The sequence below is a fragment of the Neoarius graeffei genome, chromosome 23 (genome assembly GCF_027579695.1).
Source record: "Neoarius graeffei isolate fNeoGra1 chromosome 23, fNeoGra1.pri, whole genome shotgun sequence".
NCBI classification, from domain to species: domain Eukaryota; kingdom Metazoa; phylum Chordata; class Actinopteri; order Siluriformes; family Ariidae; genus Neoarius; species Neoarius graeffei.
The window spans coordinates 35,080,329-35,105,041 of record NC_083591.1 but is presented as its reverse complement, the minus strand read 5'-3'; the positions used below and the strand labels follow the sequence as shown (position 1 = coordinate 35,105,041).

At 41.8% G+C, this 24,713-nt stretch overlaps 1 protein-coding gene across 3 annotated transcripts in view; it reads left to right on the top strand.

The window, feature by feature from the left end:
- The window catches only part of LOC132871692 (ephrin type-B receptor 1-B), a 940,976-nt gene that overhangs the window by 819,264 nt on the left and 96,999 nt on the right, over positions 1 to 24,713 (top strand). For 2 of the 3 annotated variants that reach the window (XM_060906105.1, XM_060906103.1), the window contains exon 8: positions 18,345 to 18,453. In XM_060906105.1, coding sequence (XP_060762088.1) covers positions 18,345 to 18,453 — 109 coding nt within the window. The remainder of the gene's footprint in view (positions 1 to 18,344; positions 18,454 to 24,713) is intronic. The other variant, XM_060906104.1, reaches the window with a different exon arrangement.

Here is a 24,713-nt window from a genome sequence, read left to right as displayed (position 1 = left end):
GCACAAGGGGGTCACACCAGATACTGAAAGCAAAGCATCTTTTGCCACTCGCAGATATGTACTGTAATATTGGCTCATTTTCCTCAATAAATAAATGACCAAGTATAATATTTTTGTCTCATTTGTTTAATTGGGCTCTCTTTTTCTACTTTTAGGACTTGCGTGAAAATCTGATGATGTTTTGGGTCATATTTATGCAGAAATATAAAAAATTCTAAAGGGTTCACAAACTTTCAAGCACCACTGTAATATAACTAATATAGTTTGCTAAATGTAAAACCTAATAATTGGCATAAAGATAGCTTGTTTGCCATCAGCCATTTAGTGTATGTTCTATTGTACATCAGTGTGTGAAGTATGTCTGGAACTGTATGAGTCAAAGTGGTTTAAAAATAACACTATGTATAACTTCAGGTGCACCTCAGACCCCTTTGGTGTGTCCAATACAAATAGTTTGTAAAATGTAACAAAGCAGACTCATATATAGAGTGAGGATCCGTGTGGGAGGGTTTATTTACACAGAAAATAGTTGAAACATAGTTGAACATAGTCGAGGGTTAATATCAAAATATCAGCACAAAATCAGTGGCACATAAATCCAAAAATGTGATTCAAAGAATTGTCAAAAAAGTGGAGATCAAAAACCAGACTGACATATCAAAACAAAAGTCTAACATTTTGCCTTCACATTAACCTAAGAGTCCATGGCTATATCCAAAACTCTATCGTAGAGTCTACCCACTGCATACTGGACCAGTATACACTGTTTACTGCACACTACTCCCACCCTAGTATACAGTTTGGTATGCAGGGATGACAACTTCCATGTTATGTATTACAGACTCGTACGTTGTCACAATCCACATCACTCAGGGGGCTGGTGGTAGACCTGTACTGTGTCCAAGAACTTCTGACTGCTGAAAAATGCACATTCACTTGATCAACTCGGAAAACAATTTATTCTTTTCATCTTAATTAATGTTTGTGTCACAATAAAACAACAATTTTCACCTTTAAAGTGGTAGGCATGTTGTGTTAATCAAATGGTGCTAACCTCCCCAAAATCCATTTTAATTCCAGCTTGTAATGTGACAAAACAGGACAAACACCAAGGGGGATGAATACTTTTGCAAGACACTGTACATCCACAAATGCCAGTTAAAACCTGACTTTTCCAAAATGAAGCCACAGTTACGTTAACTGTGTCCAGAAGTGCCATCGACTTCTTTGGGCCCAGAGGCATCTGGGATGGACCATCACACAGTGGAAACATGTATTGTGGTCAGACAAATCAGTATTCCAGGTCTTTTTTTTGGAAGAAATGGACACCGTGTGCTCTGGACTAAAGATGAAAAGGACCATCCAAACTGTTGCCAGCAACAAGTCCAAAAGCCAGGGTCTGTCATGGTGTGGGGTTGTGTCAGTGCCCTGGGCAAAAGTAACTTACACTTCTGTGATGGCAGCATTAATGCAGAAAAGTACAGTGAGGTTTTGGAGCAACAGAAGCTGCCTTCCAGATGACATCTTTTCCAGGTATATTTCAACAAGACAATGCAAAACCACATTCTGCACACATGACAAAGGCGTAACTGCAGAAGAAGAGGGTGCCTTTCCCCTCTGCCCCCAACAGAGAACGTACGGCAAATTTTGAAATGAAAAAATTCAAGCACACACTTCACCCACTTCTCTGCAAGGAGAAAACTGACACCACCAGTACCTTTGTCATTACCTATCCAGAAGAACTTATACCTGAAGTCGTTTCCACTAATTATACAGGCTGATCCACCCTTCCATCTTGTCTCTTGGAGACAACAGAGATCAATTTTCCTTCTAGAAACAGTCTCCTCCACCTCATTACCGTTGCCTCTCATAGTTCCAACATTCAGCATTGATGCCCGAAATGTTTGACGTGGTTGCTTGATGATGATCTGGCGGTGCCCACGTCTGACACCCACCCTACCACTGATGACACTCCTATCTCTAGGAGTCCTATTCTCACTAACACTTCTACAGACTACTACTATGACTTTAATGAGGTAAGGTTTTACAGCTAGATTCCCTTCCTAATGCCAACCTAGAACTCACAGCATCTAGGGAGCTGGGTTCCAAAGGTTGCTACCCGCCAAGGGGCCAAAACGAGCAAACCAAAAGATGAAAGGAAAATGCATACAAGGAGATAGTGTATGGAATCAAAACAAAGAAGAGCAACATCAACAACTGGTTTTAAGGTGCCAGTGATCCCCCTTTTGCCCCTTCTCCTGTTGGTATGAAGCAGTTCTACCGCGTAAAGGCCAGGAGCTGGACTTCATTGTCAGAGGCTATATTTTGCTTTGCACACAGTAAAAAATGGAGTGTCAATATTGCAGTGTAAACCTATTTTCCTCTGGATAGAGTAGTTATAACACTATGCAGAGTAAAATCGTCTAAATGGTAGTGTCAAAAGTGAGAGTTAATTACCACTTGCACACAACGACAAAATCTACTCTGCAGGGTGATGATTCCCCGTGAAAATACAATATAGAGTCAGATTAACTCTGAAAATCTTACACTATCTATAGTGTTAAATATTTTTACACACCTCATTGTTAATTTTGACACAAAATAGAGTAAAATTAACTCTAAAAATCTTACACTGGCTGTAGAGTAAATTTTACACTGATTTTGAGTGGGACCAAATGTTATCTGACAGAGAATTAAATTCAACTCTTAAAGAGTAAAATTGACACTATGATTTTTACTGTGCACAAATGGCACTAAATAACACTTCAGTACTTGGTGTCTTCAGTCACTAAACATCTTTTAAGTGTCCCTGAGAAGAAATGGCAACATGATAAAGTGGTAAATGCTTTACCATCCATTTTTTTTAAATGTGTTTGAAGGATCAAATTCCTCAACACATGAGGTAAAACATCAAATAATGTGCTGTTGTATTGTTTTGAGTGCAATACTGGTCAAAGATTATTTACAAATCACTGTTTTCAGTTTTCAACCTACCGTCCCAGCTTCTTCTGATTGGGTTTTACATTTAAGGGAAACAAAACTGAGATATAATTCATGTGCCTCTTTATAATGAACCACAACTCAATTGTACTATTGTCAAACTAACACAACTAGATTATGTACTCAGCTTATTTTGTTAAAATTTAGAAAAGTAAATTAAGCTGAACCAACTGACTCAGTGGGTCAGGCTAGCATGCTTCAAAGACAATGATCTTAATTTCAGTATAAAACCTCACATGAATACAATTAGCACATTTGTGTCAGCAAGTATGATGGAAATAAAATGTCAGTTACTCAAATAGCATGTTTGACTCCTTGAACACCAGATTGATGGATATTGTCAGGAAGATTTTCTTCCCTTTTTTGTTTCTTGCCAAAATATTTTAGCTGGCATACCTTAAAGTGAAGCAAACAATAACTGAAGATAAATTAAATGAAACACATGGATCATGGTGGTGTTGTCTATAGACACCATATATATATATATATATATATATATATATATATATATATATATATATATATATATATATATGTATATATATATATATATATATATATATGTATATATATATATATATATATATATACTGTATATATACACACACACCCACACACACACACACACACTTTGCGTATGTGTGTGTGTGTGTGTGTGTGTGTGTGTGTGTGTTTGAGCGCATGTGATCAGTGTGAGAGAGTGTTCTCACTGTAGTAATTAGTGGATGTGTATATTGAGCTCTGGTTGATGGTTCTATCTTCTGGCACCCTGCCATCGCACAACATTTCATTAAGACAGTTAGCACCAGGCGCAGGGGGGAAAGGTCATTCACACTGTGTTCTTGCGCACACACACACTCTTCTTCTATCTTTGTGGGGACACTCTTTCACATAATGCATTCCCTAGCCCTTTACTCTAACCTTAAGCATCGCAACTCAATGCCAAACCCTTACCCTCACCTAAACCTAATTCTAACCTGAACCCTAAAACTAAGTCTTAACCTTCAAACAACCCTTTGAAGAAGTGAAAACCAGCCAAAATGTCCTCACTTCCCAAAAATGTCCTAACTCTGCTGATTATATATTAAAAAAAAAACCTCACCACATATTCCAGTCCTCAATATATAGCAAGTACAAGTACACACCTTCCTTGCATCACATCTCATTTTTTCCCCAGCCAGTCTCTCTCTCTCTCTCTCTCTCTCTCTGTGTGTGCGTGTGCCAGGTAGGTGCATGCACTGATGAGGAAATGATTTAATTAAATGAGGTGTGTACGTGTGCTTAGGTGCTGAATAAAGACAGAGCAAAACAGCCTACACACAGCCATCATTTCTTATATGATTTCTTCTGGTTGAAGTCCGAGACCAAAACTGATTTCATTTGCTGTTTAATCAGAACACGAGAAAGGTTCTGTCTTCTGAGCAACACAAGGCCTGTAGGCTCGCTCTTTCTTTCTTTCTTTCTTTCTTTCTTTCTTTCTTTCTTTCTTTCTTTCTTTCTTTCTTTCTTTCTTTCTTTCTTAACAGGGGTTGTAGAGCAAAAGGGAGATGACTTACCCAGGGGGTGTAAATACTATAAAATCATTAAAGGCGTTGGCAGCACATCACATCAGAGACAACCTCATTAAGTTTTCAATCGGAAAATACCAGTTTACTGGAATAAAGTGACCAAAATATGCATTCATTACTCAAGCAAGAATGATTTGCATAAAGTCACAAGCACAGTTGGAAATTATTTTAAATGGGAAATGTTGAATTTCTGGAGTTTTAAATATGAGCTGAGGGCATGGGTCACTTTTAGACTAAATTTTAATTTATGCTAAAAGGAGACACACAACACAATAATGTACAACCCCAATTCTAAAAAAAGTTGGGACACTGTGTAAAACATAAATAAAAACAGAATGTGAAAATTTGAAAATCATGGAAACCCTCTATTTCATTGAAAATAGTTCAAGGACAACATATCAAATGTTGAAACTGAGAAATTTTATTGTTCTTTTGAAAAATATCTGCTCATTTTGAATTTGATGTCAGCAACACATTCCAGAAAAGTTGGGACAAGGCAACAACAGACAAAAAAAGTTGTGTAATGCAAAAAAAAAAAAAAAGGTTAATTGGCAACAGGTCAGTAGCATGATTGGGTATAAACAAGAGCATCCCAGAGAGGCGGAGTCTCTCAGAAGTAAAGATGGGGAGGGGTTCACCGCTCTGTGAAAGACTGCGTAGGCAAACAGTGCAACAATTTAAGAATAATGTTCCTCAATGTAAAATTCCAAAGAAATTAGGAATCACATCATCTGTGGTACATAATATCATTAAAAGATTCAGAGAATCTGGAGAAATCTCTGTATGCAAGAGACAAGGTTGAAAACTGACATTGGATGCCTGTGATCTTCAGACCCTCAGATGACACTGCATTAAAAGCAGACACATGTCTGCAGTGGAAATCACTGTATGGGCTCAGGAACACTTCAGAAAACCATTATTTGTGAAAACAGTTCATTACTGCATCCACAAATGCAAGTGAAAACCAGATATAAACAATATCCAGAAACACCGCCACCTTCTCTGGGCCCAAGCTCTTTTATGATGGACTGAGGCGAAGTGGAAAATTGTCCTGAGGTCTGATGAATCAAAAGTAGAAATTCATTTTAGAAACCATGGACACCACATCCTCCAGGCTAAAGAGGAGAGGGATCTTCCGGCTTGTTATCAGTGCACAGTTCAAAAGCCAGCATCTGTGATGGTATGAGGGTGCATTAGTGCACATGACATGGGTAGCTTGTACATCTGGGAAGGCATCATTAATGCTGAATGATATACAAATTTCAGAGCAATATGCTGCCATCTAGACAAAATCTTTTTCAGGGAAGGCCTTCCTTCTTTCAGCAAGACAATGCATCATTAATGCTGAATGATATACAAATTTCAGAGCAATATGCTGCCATCTAGACAAAATCTTTTTCAGGGAAGGCCTTCCTTCTTTCAGCAAGACAATGCCAAACTGCTTTCTGCACATATTAAAACTACATGGCTCCATAGTAAAAGAGTCCAGGTGCTAAACTGGCCTGCCTGCAGTTCAGACTTGTCTCCCATTTAAAACATGTGGTGCATTATGAAGCACAAAATATGACAAAGGAGACCCCGAACTGTTGAGCAACTGAAATTGTATATCAGGCAAGAATGGGACAACATTTCTCTTTCAAAACTACAGCAGTTGGTCTCCTCAGTTCTGAGACATTTATAGAGTGTTGTTAAAAGTAGAGGTGATGCAACAGAATGGTAAACATGCCCCGTCCCAACTGTTTTTTGAAATGTGTTGCTGACATCAAATTCAAAATGAGCATATATTTTTCAAAAAAAAGAAAAGAACATTTCTCAGTTTCAGCATTTGATATGTTGTCTTTGTACTATTTTGAATGAAATATAGGGTTTCTGTGATTTGTAAATTATCACATTCTGTTTTTCACATTCAGCATCCCCAATTTTTTTGCAGTTGGGGCTGTACTCAGTAACAACACTCTGAAGTGTTGGATAATGATTGTAGCCTATTTTTTTGTGCACACTGTCTGTAGTTTAAATTAAAGAAAATCAACAATGAAAAGCTAATCGCTTATATTTTCAATAGCTATTTTTTCCCAAATGCCCAAGACTCCCCCTTGCATCAGCAGACTGTTATCTAAACTGGATACTGTAGACTTATCCCTAAGAACTGCTTCTGTAATCAAAATATGCTCATACCAAGCATGCATTCAACACAAACAGTACTGAATGACTTTATTGCATATAGCTCTGTCAGTGTAATGATTTAAAATCTTACGATCCAATATCATAGAAATCATGTTCGAGTCTGGTTCCTGTCCAGGTTTCTTTTTCACATCATCTCAGTGTATTTCCTTGACACTGTTTCTTCTGGTTTGCTCATTAGGGACGCAAATATAAATCTACATCCAGATTTCTGTCAAGAAATACAAATACTGTTCAATTCAAATTGAATATTGTAACAGTCAGTTAAATATGACGTCAACACAAAAAGGGAATTTAAATGGTGAAATGTCAGCCCTCATATGAGGTGAGCAGGTTATTTGACTGTATAAGAAATTGTTATAATCTTTATATGGCATTGATATGGAGTGGCTAAGTATTTCAATCTATTCTCCTGCTGCATGTGCTTGGATGTCTCAACTCTGAACTAAAGGGTATCCATCCATTATCTGTAGCCGCTTATTCTGTACAGGGTCGCAGGCAAGCTGGAGCCTGACTATGGGCGAGAGGCAGAGTAAACCCTGGAGAAGTCACCAGGTCATCACAGGGCTGATGCATAGAGACAAACATTCACACCTACAGTCAATTTAGAGCCACCAATTAGCCTAACCTGCATGTCTTTGAACTGTGGGGGAAACCAGAGCACCTGGAGGAAACCCATGCAGACATGGGGAGAACATGCAAACTCCACACAGAAAGGCCCGTGCCAGCTGCTGGGCTTGAACCCAGGACCTTCTTGCTGTGAGGTGACAGTGCTAATCACTACTGTACACCACCTTGCCACCCGAACTAAAGGGTATCAGAAATGAAATCAGTGTTTGTATATTTAGAATGAACTATATATTATATACATACATATTTATTCTGTAAATAACAAACTGGAAATATTTAATTTTATTGTCAGCTTGTGTGATATAACAGTGTTATTACATGGCTTTATTGAATACCCGTTACTGATTGCTCAATTTTGGCATTCTACAGTCTGTTATTTCTGTATAACAGACCGTTGTAATGGACCATGGCATTAGCAGAAGCAATAAAATCATTTTTACATCAATAAAATCATTTTTAAATCAAAATTTAGTCTCAAATTATTGATTTCTTTTGTAAGTAGCCATGTAATAAGTGGGATAATGTATAGTGAGCCCATCATTATCGTGAAATAAACCCATACAGGGTGAATCAAGACCTGCATCACCCTATCTGGGTTTATTTTGCAATAATGACAAGCTCGCTGTACATTATCCTTTACTTATTGTCCCTACAAGTAGTTATATGGAAGTATGCTTATGCAAATAATCACTCAAAAATGCACCAAAACCATTCTTTTTGTCCTGATAAAATGAGGGATGAGCTAAGCGACCTGGAAATGATTTGCGCAGGTGTTCTGAACTATCCAATATTCGCAGATACTTCCAAGAAGCCCCACGTCTTTCCTCCAACCTCATATGCGCTCGTCTCAGGAGGAGATGCTCAGGCAGGATCCTGAAATGGAGAATATTTTAAACCCAATAATGTGAAATAAACTTGATCAGTGTATGCTTCACTTTAGACATTCGATACATATATATTCAACATTAGTTTACTGTATTTGATAGGGATGTTAGCAAAACATTTTTAGTCGAGAATGGATAAAACAGCTTGAAAGAGAAAAAACATGATGGAAGGAAACTTTTGTTTCTTTGTTGTTTTTTTTTTACTGTAGCTGTCTTTTTCTCTCCTGCTCAACACTGAGCAGTCAACAGTGTCAACAGTTAAAATGTCAGCTGCATGAACATTAAATAACCGATTTCTAAAAGGATTATATTGAAATGTGATGTTTTATTGTTTACTGCATGTCACTGAAGAATCACCTAAAAATCCACCATTTAGCTGAGTTTTCATGATTGCCACAGTTCCCACCTACACAGCGGGTAATACTATTACGCCTCCCATACTCCTCTTAAAGCTGAAATAGAGAGAGAGAGAGAAACTTGTTGACCTGTCTAAATCTCATCTCATCTCATTATCTCTAGCTGCTTTATCCTTCTACAGGGTCGCAGGCAAGCTGGAGCCTATCCCAGCTGACTACGGGCGAAAGGCGGGGTACACCCTGGACAAGTCGCCAGGTCATCACAGGGCTGACACATAGACACAGACAACCATTCACACTCACATTCACACCTACGGTCAATTTAGAGTCACCAGTTAACCTAACCTGCATGTCTTTGGACTGTGGGGGAAACCGGAGCACCCGGAGGAAACCCACGCAGACACGGGGAGAACATGCAAACTCCACACAGAAAGGCCCTCGCCGGCCCCGGGGCTCGAACCCAGGACCTTCTTGCTGTGAGGCGACAGCACTAACCACTACACCACCGTGCCGCCTCCTGTCTAAATCTTTTATTGTAAAATTTTATAATGGAAAATCATGAGCAGGAAAAAAAAAATCAATATTGCACAAGCCTAATTGTCATATGTTGAAATATCTTACATTAGTGGAGCAAAAGCCCTAAAATCACTTATTGAAAAGCTGAGATTAAATCTACTGAGTAATTACTATGCAGCTACATTTTTAATTATTTCTACCCCACTGTGACATTCTAAAACCATTTTGTCTGAGGGTTTCTTTCATTGCAAAATCTAAAGCTGTTTGTACGTGGGCACTTGCGCTGGAACAAGTTATTCCCAGAACAAGTTGCCCCAATGCAACTACCAGTCTAAATGTGATTTGTTCTAAAACAAGTTGCCCCTGGTGGGCACAGCTTGCTCTTTTTTTCAAAGTGGCACAACTTGTGCTGAAACATCTTGTTTTGGGCACAACTTGTTCCCGCTTGCCATCTAAACACAATTGGTGGAAAGTAGGAGGCTTACACATATGCAGTATCGTTCATCCTGGTCATTCATCATCCGGAAAAGGCCGCTTTGTGGCAAATTCATACCTTTCGTAGCTCAAGACTGAGCATTATACAGTTGGACAAGGAGAGGAACTACTTTCATCAGCGGAACCATAAAAGCGATTCTCTCCCACCATTTGACGTTCTTGAAACATCCTGATGCGACACCATGCATTTGCATTCCTGTTCTGGATCCTTCGTTGCTGTCTTTTTCTTTTAAGAGCCATAAAAACATTTGTGACGGAGTGCCTGTCACTACAGTTGAGTATCAGAGGTGTGCCTGTGTGTGAGCCGTACGAGGGACCCCCAGGATAGGTGAAGCACGAGTGTGTGGGGCACCCTGTTATGGGAGAAATACGGCTGGCGGATGCATAAGGGATGCCTGTGTGCGTGGAGGGCAGTGTGACGGAATGCCTGTCACTACAGTTAAGTATGTGCTCTAACTGTCATACCAATGATCCTGGCTCTTTGGTGTTGTGGTCAGGGTGCAGGTTTGGCACCCTGTAGACCTGGGTTTGAGGCGGGATAAGGTGGCTGTTCTCTTGCTTCGCTGCAACGTTGAAAAATATGAACGCATGCCTTTTGTTGTCACCCGACATTTTACTTCTGATCACTGATTTGCGCATGTGCACTTTCGTGTTTACCTGTCTAACTTCTGGTTTGCCACCGATAGAGAGTGAGCATGTAAACACAAAGGAAAGTGGGTGCAACTTCTTCCCACTGCCTGTGTAAAAGCAGCTTTATGCCGCTTTTCCACTACCAACGCGGCTGAGTCAGGCTGAGCCGTGCCGTGCTGAGTTGGGCTGAGTGGAGCTGAGCGGGCCTATTGAAGTTGCATTTCGACTACAACCGCGCTGAACCGTGCTGGCTGGAAGTGGGTGGACACATTGGGTGGAGTTAGCGAAAGTGGGTGGACGTCACGTGATGTCGTTAAGCAGCGCAAACAGTGACATCAGTGAGCTTTTAAGCGGTAGTCTCACGACCCGAATAGTAAACAATAAACATGGAGTCGTTCGTGTTGCTGGTCTTGGTGCTGTGGCTTGTTGTCACCGACAACGCCAACAGATACTGGCAAGAGCGTATAGATGAGGCGAGGCGCATAAGGCTTCAGAAATTCTCGTAATTCGTAATTATTCTTCTTCCGGGTTTACGGTGTTTACAGATCCCAGCGTGCTCGCGGGGCGTGTGTGGGCATGTGAGGACACTCCTCCTCACCAGTCAGTGCACAGGGGAGTGTCTGCTCACGCCCCCAGCCTCACTCGGCTCGCTTTGGCTCGCTTCAGCCCCACTCCAAAACGGTGCGAGTTTTAGGGGCTAAGCAGGGCTGAAGCGAGCCGAGTCGTGCTGTTCTTTGGTAGTCGAAACGCGAGCCATGTCGGGCTGAAGTGAGCTGAAGCGAGCTGAAGTGAGCTGAAAAAGGGTAGTGGAAAAGGGCCATTAGTGAGTGAAAATATCGTTATTATCAAATGTATCTAGTATGGGATTACAGTAACCCAAATATATGACTTGTAAACCTACAGTGCCATCTTTTTTGTAATCAGTCCTTAAAGTGTAACAATAAAACTTCATACACCCAGGGACATGCCAAGCCTGTTTTCTCCTCAAACTCTTTGAAACTTCAGACTCTGAAATTAAAATGCTCGGATTTTGCTGTGTTAAAAAGAATTCTTTTACTCTGCACTATGTTACAGCAAGGATTAGTAAAGTGACAAAGAAACACACGCACGCACGCACGCACACACACACACAAATGTACAGGGTGCTGTACTCACTTTGTTGCTTAAAATAGTTGGGTGAGTTGAACATGTGTGTGTATGTGTGTTCCAGTAAATGCATACCTGCACACAAAGCCCCTCTGCCAGATATATAAGCTCTTTCCTCTGCCCTCTGTGATTCTGTCTTTTTTCTGCACATCTCAGTAACTTCTCTTCCCTCTTTGTGCTCTCTCTTTCATCTTTCTGCACAGTTACCTTTTTCTTCATGTATACACTCCCATCTTCTTTCTATATCAGCTCCCCCCCATGCGCTTCTCCTCCTTTGCACTTTCCTTCTAAATCAAATCAAAATCAAATCAAGTTTATTTGTACAGCGCTTTTAACAATAAACATTGTCGCAAAGCAGCTTTACAGAATTTGAACGACTTAAAACATGAGCTAATTTTATCCCTAATCTATCCCCAATGAGCAAGCCTGTGGCGACGGTGGCAAGGAAAAACTCCCTCAGACGACATGAGGAAGAAACCTCGAGAGGAACCAGACTCAAAAGGGACCCCATCCTCATTTGGGCAACAACAGACAGCCTGACTATAATATTAACAGTTTTAACAGGTATAACCCTCAACTGTCCTCATGGGGCCGTCTTTCACAGGAGCGGGGCGACAAAACTCCGACCAGACACAGGGCACCAGGACGGACCAAGCAGGTCCGAGGGGCAGAAGAGGCCAGCATCTCAATCCCAGGATCAACATGTAACTCAGAGGGACAGATGGGGGGGGGGGGGGGGGGGGGGGGGAAGAAAACACGTTGTTAGGTATGCCCTAAAAATGACAAGTATTAAATCTGTGTGGTAGGCTCGCAGAGACGAGAGTCTTTACATCAGGCATAACACACAATGGCATGTTAATATGGTAAAAAATATATCATGACCTGCTCTGGCTGGATGCTTGATTGGGTGATGGGAGCACACTCCTCAGCAATGATGAGATGCAGATGGGACCCTTAGGCCTGGCCAAGACAATTCAGTTACATTTCACCGGGTCTGGGACATGCGACAGAATGTCTGACGGCCGATTCCCTGCAGGCTACGATAGCCAGTCGAGGTCCCCACCGTCTCCACCAAAAGATTTCCTGTTGACTCCATGTAACTCAGAGGGACAGATTTGGGGTGGGGGGGAGAGAAAGAAAACACAGGTGGTTAGGTATGCCCAATGTCACCTGAATAAGTAGGAACAGTATACATATTGCACCGAGTACAAGCAGGGACTCCGGCAACTAACTATGACAGCATAACTAAAAGGAGAGAGCCAGAAGGTAACACAGGCATGAGGGAGCCCGGGACATAAAGCAGCCAGCCACTACACCGTCAACAAACTCGAGTGAGCAAACGAGTGGGGACTGACAGCATCCATACATCCCAGTTTACCAAAACACTCTATGTCTGAGGACCCTCCAGATCTACACCTTTACCTCATAAACACCATTAACAAAAGGCTTGACTAAACAGATATGTTTTCAGCCTAGACTTAAATGCTGAGACTGTGTCTGATTCCCGAACATTACTTGGAAGGCTGTTCCATAACAGTGGGGCTTTGTAAGAAAAGGCTCTGTCCCCTGATGTAGCCTTCACTATACGAGGTACCAGCAGATAGCCTGCACCTTTTGATCTAAGTAGGCGTGGCGGGTCATAGAGGAGCAGAAGTTCACTCAGGTGCTGTGGTGCGAGACCATTTAGTGCTTTAAAGGTCAATAGTAGTATTTTATAATCAATACGAAATTTGATTGGGAGCCAATGCAGTGTGGATAAGACAGGCGTGATGTGGTCATATTTTCTAGTTCTAGTAAGGACTCTTGCTGCGGCATTTTGAACTAATTGGAGCTTGTTTATGCACTTATTGGAACATCCAGACAGTAAGGCATTACAATAATCCAACCTGGAGGTAACGAAAGCATGGACTAGTTTTTCTGCATCATGCAATGACATTAAATTTCTTATCTTTGCAATATTTCTGAGATGAAAGAAAGCTATCCGGGTGATGTTATCAATGTGAGTTTCGAATGAAAGACTGGGGTCAATAATCACTCCGAGGTCTTTTACTGCTGCACGTGAAGAAACAGAAAGGCCATCCAGAGTTACTGTGTAATCAGAAAACTTACTTCTAGCTGTATGTGGTCCTAGCACAAGTACTTCAGTCTTGTCAGAGTTAAGCAGAAGGAAATTTATAAGCATCCAGTGTCTAATGTCCTTAACACATTCCTCAATTTTATTAAGCTGGTGTCTCTCATCAGGTTTTGCAGAGACATACAACTGTGTGTCATCAGCATAACAGTGGAAACTAATACAATGTTTACGAATAATATCGCCCAGAGGTAACATATATAGAGAAAAAAGCAGTGGACCCAAGACAGAACCTTGTGGGACACCAAACTTTACCTCGGTACGTCTAGAAATATCACCATTTATATCAACATACTGATAACGATCAGTTAGATAAGACCTGAGCCAGGAGAGGGCCATTCCCTTAACTCCCACAACATTTTCTAGTCTATCCAGAAGAATGGAATGATCAATGGTATCAAATGCTGCACTAAGGTCAAGCAACACAAGTAGCGAGACACAGCCCTGATCAGACGCCAACAGTAGGTCGTTTACTACTTTAACCAGTGCTGTCTCTGTGCTATGATGAGGTCTAAATCCTGACTGATACACCTCATGGATGTTATTCCTATGTAAATATGAGCATAACTGCTGTGCCACAGCTTTTTCAAGGATCTTGGAGATAAAGGGGAGGTTTGATATTGGCCGATAATTGGACAGCTGACAGGGATCAAGGTCAGGTTTTTTAATCAGGGGTTTGATAACTGCTAGTTTAAAGGATTTGGGTACATAGCCAATCATAAGAGAAGAATTTATTATTTTTAGAAGCGGTTCAATTACTCCAGGCATTATCTGTTTGAATAGATGTGTCGGTAAGGGATCTAGTACGCAAGTTGAGGCTTTTGATGTAGAGATTAATGAAAGTAATTCAGTTTCTTTTAGGGGAGTAAAACATTCTAACTGATGATCTGATACAGTTATATTGTTAACTACAAGATCACTTTCATTGTCTAACCTTAAATTAGTAGTTTGAATTTTTTGTCGGATATTCTCAATTTTGTCATTAAAAAAATTCATGAAGTCGTTGCTACTACATACTGCAGGTGTGCATGTGTTGATAGTGGACTTATTCCTGGTTAATTTTGCTACAGTATTAAATAGGAATCTAGGATTATTTTTGTTATCTTCTATTAGGGAGGAGAAATATGTTGATCTCGCAGCACTAAGAGCTTTTCTATACTTCAGGAAGCTCTCCTTCCAAGCTAATTTGAACACTACCAATTTTGTTTGACGCCATTTACGTTCCAATTTTCGAGTGGTCTGTTTTAATGTGCGAGTGTCACCATTATACCAGGGTGCTAATTTTTTTGTCTCTGACCATTTTCCTTTTTAGAGGAGCTACATTATCTAAAGTATGGCGGAATGTTGACTCTAAGCATTCAGTTGCCTGATCAGGTTCTGCAGGGGCTGACAGTGACCCAATCAAAGTTGACAGCTCTGGGAGATCATTTATAAAGCTCTGTGCAGTAGTTGACGTGAAAGTACGTTTAATACAGTAGCGTGGTGAGGTGCATATATTATTACTCAGACATATTTTGAATGAGATGAGACAATGATCTGAGATAACTTCAGACTGTGGAAGTATGACTATATTGTCTACATTTAATCTGAATGTTAGTATTAGATCAAGGGTGTGACCACCATTATGGGTCGGTCCTATGACATTCTGCTTAATCCCGACTGAATCTAAGATGGACACAAACGCTGTTTTTAAAGGGTCTTCTGGGTTATCGAAGTGAATATTAAAATCTCCGACAACTAAAGCTTTGTCTAAGGAAATAACCAAATCTGAGATAAAATCTGCAAATTCAGAAAGAAACTCAGAATATGGCCCCGGGGGCCTGTAAATAATAAGCAATGGAATTAACTGGGTAGACTTATTTTTCGAGGCTACATACATTATATGAGTATGAAGAACTTCAAATGTATTAAATTTATAACCAGGTTTGTGTGTTACACCTAGATAATCGTTATAAATAACCGCGACGCCTCCTCCTCTGCCAGTTAGACGAGGCTGGTGTATATAACTGTATCCAGGAGGACTCGCTTCATTTAATGCTATATATTCATTTGGCTTAATCCATGTTTCTGTTAAACACAGTACATTAAACTCCTGATCAGTAATGAGTTCATTAACCATTAGCGCTTTAGATGTAAGAGATCTAATATTTAATAGCCCCACCTTTAGATCAAAGGTGCTGGCAGCAGCTGTACAGTCAGTCTGATCTAATTTTATATTGATTAGGTTACTGGAACAAACTCTCTGAAAATTTCTACCTTTTTGTTGAGCTCGGGGAACAGACACAGTCTCGATGTAGTGGGCCCTGAGTGACGACTCTGTGCAGCTAGCAGACAGTCGGTTTAGCCTGTTCGTCTGCTCCCTGGCCTTGGCTCTGGATTGTCAGAAATTAACTAGGCCTGTTCTGAGACTATGACCTATGCTGCAGGAAATGAGAGCAGCACCTTCCCGAGTGGGATGGATACCGTCCCGCCCTAACAGGCCAGCAGTGCCCTCAAAATTAGCCCAATTATCTATAAAGCCCACACTGTTTTCAGAGCACCACCTGGACAGCCAGCAGTTCAGTGACCATAACCTGCTGTAAGCTACATCGCCACGCCGCATTGGGATGGGGCCAGAGCATACTACAGCATCGGACATCGCCTATTGGTCTGGAACTTTCTTACATGTGTCTCTTCTTCTGATAAATTATTTTGCACATGCTTCCTTTTAAAATCTTGTCACTTTTGCCAAGTTCAACACAAGCTCATTGTCACCGAGTCAAACCAGTTATATACAGGTATCGGTTTGACTTCAGGTACTTCCAGCATCACTGCTCTTCAGATTGATTCACTGCTCAAAGTCTTTCCTCCTTAAATTATTATTTCACGCTCGCTTTACGTTCATGCACCCATCTTTCTGTGAAGTTCACCTCACAATCTGATAGTATGTGAAACTATATACACGTAGTACACTTGTATTAAGCCATTCAAGGGAATACTTCCTTCCACCTTGAAAGACTTGTATATTAATATTTTTTTACCTCCACCAACTTTGTTGGAGGAGGTTATGTTTTCACCTGTTTATTTGTTGGTTTGTTTGTTTGTTCCCAAAATAACTCAAAGTAGTGAACGGATTTTGATGGAATTTTGACGAAAGGTGGGCCATGGACCAACAAACAATTGATTAGATTTTGATGCAAATCCAGATACTGTGTATATATATATGGATCCAGGATTTTTTTCTCTATTCCCAACATAACTCAAAAAGTAATGAACAGATTTTGATGAAATTTGGTGTACAGCTTTAGTATTACCTTAGGTTCAAGTGATTTGATTTTGATGTTGACCGAGTGCCCTTCTAGTATTTAACATGTGATCTTCAGTGGCATCCAAGATTTTATGTTCTTTTGTTTTGTAGCGGAGCTCCATACTTGAGAAAATATGGTAACCCATCAAGTTGATTTTTCATGGACACACAGGGATCCCAGCCGTGTCCGTCCGTCCGTCCGTCCGTCCGTGCCCCTCGCGATTCTGATTGGCTGTTTGATTTTGGCGGGAACTAGAAGCGCCAGCACGCCTACATAACTTACTTTTGTCTCCAGATAATTTCATATTTATCGGGTTTTTCTACCGAGAACAACTCAAACAGCGCAACAAAATAATAATCATTTTTACAAACTTTAATACAAACTTTAAAAAGATGTCAGAACAAGTTAACCAAGGAGAGAAAGATGAAGTCAAAATCGGGAAGAGAAAGAGAGTTTTGACAGAGAAAGAAAAGGAAAGAAGACGTGAAAGAGCTAGAGAAAGGCGAAGAAATCTTTCACAAGAAAAGCGACAAGCTGAAAGAGAAAGAAAACATGTAAAAAATGAATTAATAGAAATGATGAGTTGTAGGAATTTAATTCTAAATAGTGATGTTGATTTTGAAATCACTGCGAAATCCTTCGGGATCTGACAAGTTGACCTGAATCCAGTCAGTGTTTTCATGAATTGTGTATCTTTTGTTTTCAAAACATTTTGCTATAAATCCCTAACGCATACTGTAGTTTATAGTAATAAAAAGAATAATATACATATGAGTTTGGAGAAATTTATCTTCTCGTGATAAAATTGAAATTGAAACACATCAAAGTACATCATCTGTTGCATGTTTGTTTTCATTTGAATGGAAGCTCCGCTATTAGGTCCTTCAGCTCTGATTAAAAGGAGCAATGTGGCAGGGCTTTAGTCCTGCAAATAGCATAGTATTTCATCAGCACCATCATGCTTGTCATATTGTACATTGCCAACTAGCTGAGCCGAGTCTCTGCAATAACTGTGGTATCATTGAATTGCATTCTGAAACTGTGAATCAAGTTTTTGTTGTGTCCGTTATTTCTGTGTTGAATTTCTTGGTGAGAAAAGAAGCTCTTGGTCTTTTTTGTTTGTTTGTTGGTTGGTTTTTGAGTTTTAATTATTTACTTTTTTCTCTTAAATGCCATGACACACAGACTCTAACTTCCCGCAGGAATGAAACAAATAACACTAACCAGCAAATTACTACCAGCATCATTAAGCATGTTATAATTATTTCAATAGAAACATTTAATTTGCTTCAGAGTGGAGTATTCATTTGTGAGAGGGGCTTTTTATTGGCTTCATTAGTTTAGATTTTGAGTTTCAACATAGCTAGCCTCAGCTAATGTTTGCCAAAATAGAGTATTAGTTTGAAGAGTAATTCCTTCAAGAGTAGTTCTGATAGTTACTACTGATCAGAATCTGTTTTTGTTGGTTATATTTTTAGACTTATAAGGATATCTCTCTCTCTCTCTCTCTCTCTCTCCAGAAGACTATAAGTCAGAGTTGAGGGAACAGTTGCCACTCATTGCTGGCTCAGCGGCAGCTGGTGTAGTCTTCCTCGTGTCTCTGGTGGCCATTTCTGTAGTCTGCAGCAGGTAAGCTCAACTTCACTAGCAACAACTATGACCAAGCAGTGACTAATGAGAAATGCTAATAAGAAACAAATGCTAATATATGAAACCAATGCTATCTGCTGATAGTTTAGAAGTCATTTGTATTGCTGATTACTCAGTTATATTAGCATACTACATCAAATTAGCACTTTTTCATTCTTAGAGGCCTCTGCAGTCTGTGAAGTGACTTGCAGTGAAAACATGCAACTCTATGTTTCTATACAAAGATTTTTGCCAGTCTGACTGAGTTTATCTTCACTTTCTAAGATATAAATTTAATCATATCTTGTTATTTTTCAAAGCTATTTATTAAAGCGAGACGGCCTTTCTATTTCATAAAATTGGTGAAATTTAGTTCCCTCTGAAATTTGGCCACTGTAATATATGTTTATTTCTGTAATATCTCACAAAATATCAGGCCATTCTGTGACTGGGAAGTTATTTAATTTGAGGGGATTTCCGAACAAATAAATGATCACATCGAAGTGCTTGCTGACTGCCGATATTTATTAGTTTGGTCCTGCGTTTCCTTTCCTACGCAACATTGCATCTTCTCTTCTCGCTTTCTGTTACTGTGGTTGGTCTTCCATGTTTCATTCGCACACTCACGTCCTCCATTTTTCTCTCCTGTTTTTGTATCTCACAATGCCTTGCGCGAACAGGGAAAGCCCACCATGTGATGCATGACATAGTATCTTGAATTGGGTCATGGTGAAACAAACAAAAAAAAACCCCGGAGAATTTAAGGCCACGTCGCCATAAATTCATTAATTGTTCTATCAAAAATAAATAAATAAACCTAATAAAATTTGAAATCTGTGAATTGAATTCAGTAGCTTTCGGTCCAGTCAACAAAAATAATTGGGTGTCAGGGAAAATTCATTTGATAACATGCACTTGAAAAATCTGAAAGGCAGTCTACCTTTAAATGCTGAAATTTACTGAGGTAAAGTTGTGTCCTATATCTGCCTCAAAATCTTAGTTTAATGCCAATCCACCCTTTAAATTACTTTAAAAATATTAAAATATGCAAATATGTTTGCTTATAGGACTGTTTTATTATACCATGAGCACATCATTTCCAAAGACAAATGCACACACAGATTCAGACAGTGAAAATAATCTTGACACAGACAAGCTGTACATGACTATTATTCCTCAACTTAATTGATGGTTAAAAGGATTATCAACCTCATTCAATTGGATAAGAATTTCATTGGGGTTGCACAAAATCAGTTTGCTCTATTTCCACTAAGGTGTATATTGAAACAATTAATTAATTAATTAATTAATTAATTAATTAATTAATTAATTAAAAAAACAAGTCCCTGATGTGGGTGGAATACTGAAGCGCAGCAAGCGGGAGATGATGTTTACACACAGCTTTTTTTTTTTTGGATTTTGCTGTTTTTCAGCTTCACTAAGCTTACACACACAGACACCTGCACACACACATGTTCTGGTCAGGAGAGATCCTCTCTTGTCGCTCTCTCCCTCCTTTTCTACCTTCCATAATCACTGCAAAACACACAGACACAACATTAATTGACAACAGGTGTACTGACTTTGGCACTCACCTTCCTTGACCCTGCCCTCCATTCACAAACCAACGCTTGGCCATGCCCCCACCGCCACATACCCCCACCGCCCGACTCAGGCCAGGGAGCTGTCCAGCCTGCAGTGGACCCCCCCCAACAGGATAGGAAGTCCGCCACCACCATCTGCGCCCCTGGCCTGTGGACCACCTTGAATTTAAATGGCTGGAGGGCAAGATACCAACGGGTGATCCGCACATTGGCTTCCTTCATACAGTGGAGCCACTGGAGGGGCACATGGTCTGAACAGAGGGTGACAAGGCACCCCAGCAGGTAGTATCGGAGGGTCAGGACTGCCCTCTGAATGGCCAGGCACTCCGTCTCAATGGTGCTGTACTTACTTTCACACATCAACAGCTTGTGACTTATGGACAGCACCAAATATTCCTCACCCTCCACCTTCTGGGACAGAATGACCTCAAGCCCTCTGTCCAGTGCATCCGTCTGTAAAATAAAAAGGAGAGAGAAGTCATGGATGTGTAAGAGTGGCCCCCCACACAGTGTAGTTTTTACCTTGGTGAAGGCCTGTTAGCACTGCTCTATCCACTGGACCGGATCTGGTGCTCCCTTTTTAGTGAGATCAGTCAGTGGGCTGGTGACGTCTGAATAAAAACCTGCAATCGTAGCCAGCCAGCCCAAGGAACTGTCTCATCCTCTTTTTGTCTTGGGCCTCAGGCAGGCTGCAGTCACTACTATCTTGTCAATTTGGGGATGCACTTGCCCATGACCCAAGTGGAAACCCAGATACCATACTTCCACCTGCCCAATCACACACTTTTTTGGGTTAGCTGTGAGACCTGCATGCCTCAATGACTCTGGGACAGCCCTAAGGTGTTCTAGGTGCTGCAGCCAATCATTGCTATATATGATGATGTTGTCAAGGTAGGCCACTGCATAGGCAGCATGGGGGTGGAGGATCTTGTCCATGAGCCACTGGAAGGTGGCGGGAGCCCCAAATAACCCAAAAGGAAGTGTGACAAATTGGTGCAATCTGAATGGTGTGGAAAAGGTCATTTTCTCTCAGGATAGCAGAGTCAAGGGGATCTGCCAATATCCCTTTGTCAAATCCAGTGTTGAATAAAAGTGAGCAACACCTAATTGATCAAGCAACTCATCAACACAAGGTACTGGGTACATGCCAAATTTAGACAATGCATTGAATTTTCTGTCGTCCACACAGAATCGGACTGATCCATCATTCTTGGGAACCAGGACCACTGGGCTGCTCCAGCCACTGTGGGACTCCTCATTTATGCCCATTTTGAGCATAGCCTTGAGTTCATCCCAGACCACCTTTTTCTTGTGTTTGGGTAAGCGGTAGGGGTGGCTACACACCACCACCCCTGGGGGTGTTTCAATGTGGTGTTCTATGAGGTGGCTGCAACTGGGAAGGGATGAGAACACATCAGAAAATTCCTTTTGCAACCTGGCAACCTCTGTGAGTTGGGCTGATGAGAGGTGATCTCCACAGGGGACCGGAGTGGTTTGAGTAGATATTTTTTTTTACTTCTGGCCCCAGCTCCATCTTCTCCGGAACTACCGATGCCAATGCCACAGGGACTCCCTCATTCCAATGTTTTAGCAGGGTGAGATAGAATATTTGCAGTGCCCCTCCCCTATCCGTTTGCCTCACCTCACAGTTGAAGTCTCTGATTCGCCATGTGACCTCAAAGGGCCTTTGCCACTTGGCAACTAATTTGGAGCTCAAAGTGGGCAATAATACGAGCACTTTATCTCCTGGGGTGAACTCTCTAAGGCACGCATCGCTGTTGTACAGCCAGGCTTGACATTCTTGCGCCTGCCATAAGTTCTCCTGGGTTAAATGTGTGAGGCTGTGGAGCTTTGCGTGCAGGTTGAGAACATACTGAATTTTGTTTTTACTCATTGATGGTCCCTCCTCCCAGTTTTCCCACAGCATGTCCAAAATGCCACGTGGCTTTCACCCTTATAATAATTTGAATGGTGAAAATCCTGTGGAGGCTTGCAGGACCCCTTGTACTGCAAATAACAGGGGCTCTAGACATTTATCCCAATTATGTGCATCCTCACTTACAAACTTTCAAATTAAAATTTTAAGTGTTTGATTGAATCGTTCCACAAATCCATCTGTGGGTGGTAAACGCTGGTGCAGATGGATTTAATTCTTAATAATCCATACACCTCATGAAGTGTTTGTGACATAAACGTAGTGCCTTGGTCAGTCAGGATTTCTTTGGGAATTCCAACTCGAGAGATAACATGGAAGAGCACCTCCACAATACTGCATGCTGAAATATTGCGGAGAGGCACCGCTTTTGGATATCGTGTTGCATAGTCCACCAGAACTAAAATAAAGTAATATCCCTGTGCTGACCAGTCTAATGGCCCAATGAAATCTATGCCAATTCTTTCGAAGGGGGTCTTGATTAGGAGTGGGTGCAAAGGTGCTTTTGGGGTGGCCACAGTATTTACTAGTTGGTATTCGCGGCATGCCATACACCAACGATGGACATCTCCTCGAGTCCCTGGCCAATAGAACTGGGCCATTATTCGGGCTAAAGTTTTATCTTGTCCTAAATGTCTGGCCATTGGATTAAAGTGAGCTGCATGGAATACAAGTTCCCTACAGCTCTTTGGGATTAACAATTGGGTTAACTATTCACCAGTTTGAGTGTCCTGCATCACTCGATACAGCCTATCCTTAATAATTGCAAGGTATGGGAAGGAGGGTGTCACATTCAGCTGGAGAGATTGACAATCAATTACTCTCACTTGGTCAAATGCATGATGCAGAGTCTCATCTCACAACTGCTCTAATGGGAAATCCTTGAGGGAATCCCCAAGAACCCTCACTCCTTGTATCGCCTTGATGTGGTGCTGATGTAGGTGGCTCTGTGACAGCTTCCCCAGTCAATGCCACACCGGGATCCCCCCCATAACATATTATCACAGGACCCACCGCCTACTATATGCTCCATTAAGCCTCTAAACCCCAGCCAATCAGTCCCCAGAATCAGTGGGTGGGTGAGACGTGGGTTAACTGCCGCCTTTATGCTATGCTTTTCTCCCAAAATAGAATGTGGATGGACACTAATGGATAATCATGAACATCCCTGTGCACACACAGAACCTTCACCACTTGTGCTCTCCCGAATGCCTCACCTTGCACCAGGCTTTGGTGGATTAAGGTCTGATTACAGCCAGAATCCATCAACTCATGATGCGTATCCCCTTGAACACTCACTGGTATATGATGCACTCTGGCCCAATTGAGGGCGGTCTGTGGGGTGTCAGGGATCCGGACAACAGCTCCCACCTCCATCGTGGAACACTGACCCTGGAGATGCCCAGGCTCCCCACAGTGCCAGCATACCAGCCCAGGCTTCACCTCTGCACCAGTGTTATGGGCATTACTCACCTGGGGAGAGAAGACACAGACGCAGATGGGAAAGATGGGGGGACACCACAGGTGCAGCGGGCTGGCTGGGGGGGAGCTGGCCCCCACTTCCGCAGTGGGGGAACAGGGCAGGGATGGGAAGAGGAGAGGGGAGGGGGAAGGAGAGAGAAAGAGAGAAGAGGTGGCATGTCCCCCTGCCACCGGAACTGCCACCAAATGGACCTCTGCCAATTCGATGGCTTGATCCAGCGATGCCAGGCGGTGACACTGGACCCACTCTGCCATTCCTTCTGGAAGTCACATGATGAATTGCTCCAGTGTCACCAGGTCAATGATCCCCTCGATGCTGTGGTTGTCCGCCCTCAACCACTGCCGACAGGCATCCTGGAGCTGTTGGCTGAATGCAAATGTCTGGCTGACCTCCTCCAATATCAGCATCCAGAAGCACTGGCGATGTTATTCTGGGGAGCAGCCGACAGGTCTGTGTAGATGAGTTGGCTGATGGTGGGAAGCTGCTGTGTAGCAAGCTGTGCCTCTCCAGTCAGTAGTGGTAGTAGTCGCGCCGCGCGCTGCTTGACTGGCCACCCCCATGCTTCAGCCGCTTGCTCAAAGAGCACTATAAAGGCTTCTGGATTGTCATGTGGCACCATCTTGTTGATCTGGGGATGGTCTGCTGTGGTGGCAGTTGAGGACCTCGCCAACGCGAGCAGGTGCCGGAACGCCTGGCAATCTTCCTGCTGGGCCAGCAGCAAAGCTTCAAAACATTGTTCCTGCTCCTTTTGGAGGGCAATCAGTGCTTGGTGCTGGTTCTGTTGGGTGGTACTGAAGGCATGGATCAGGTCTTTCAATGGGGAGGAGTCCATGTGTGGTTCCCTTCAGCATCCCAGCTTTCAGCACCACTGTAGTAAGTCCCTGATGTGGGTGAAATACTGAAACGCAGCAGGCAGGAAATTATGTTGACACACAACTTTACTTTTTTGAATTTTGCTGCTTTTCAGCTTCACTAAACTTACACACACAGACACACGCACATAAACTCCTGTTCTGGTCAGGAGAGATCATCTCTTGTCACTCTCTCCCTCCTTTTCTACCTTCCATCCTCACTGCAAAACACACAGACACAACATTAATTGACAACAGGTGTACTGACTTTACCACTCACCTTCCCTGACCCCGCCCTCCATTCACAAACCGACACTTGGCAACGCCCCCACAGCCACATCTATCTATCTATCTATCTATCTATCTATCTATCTATCTATCTATCTATC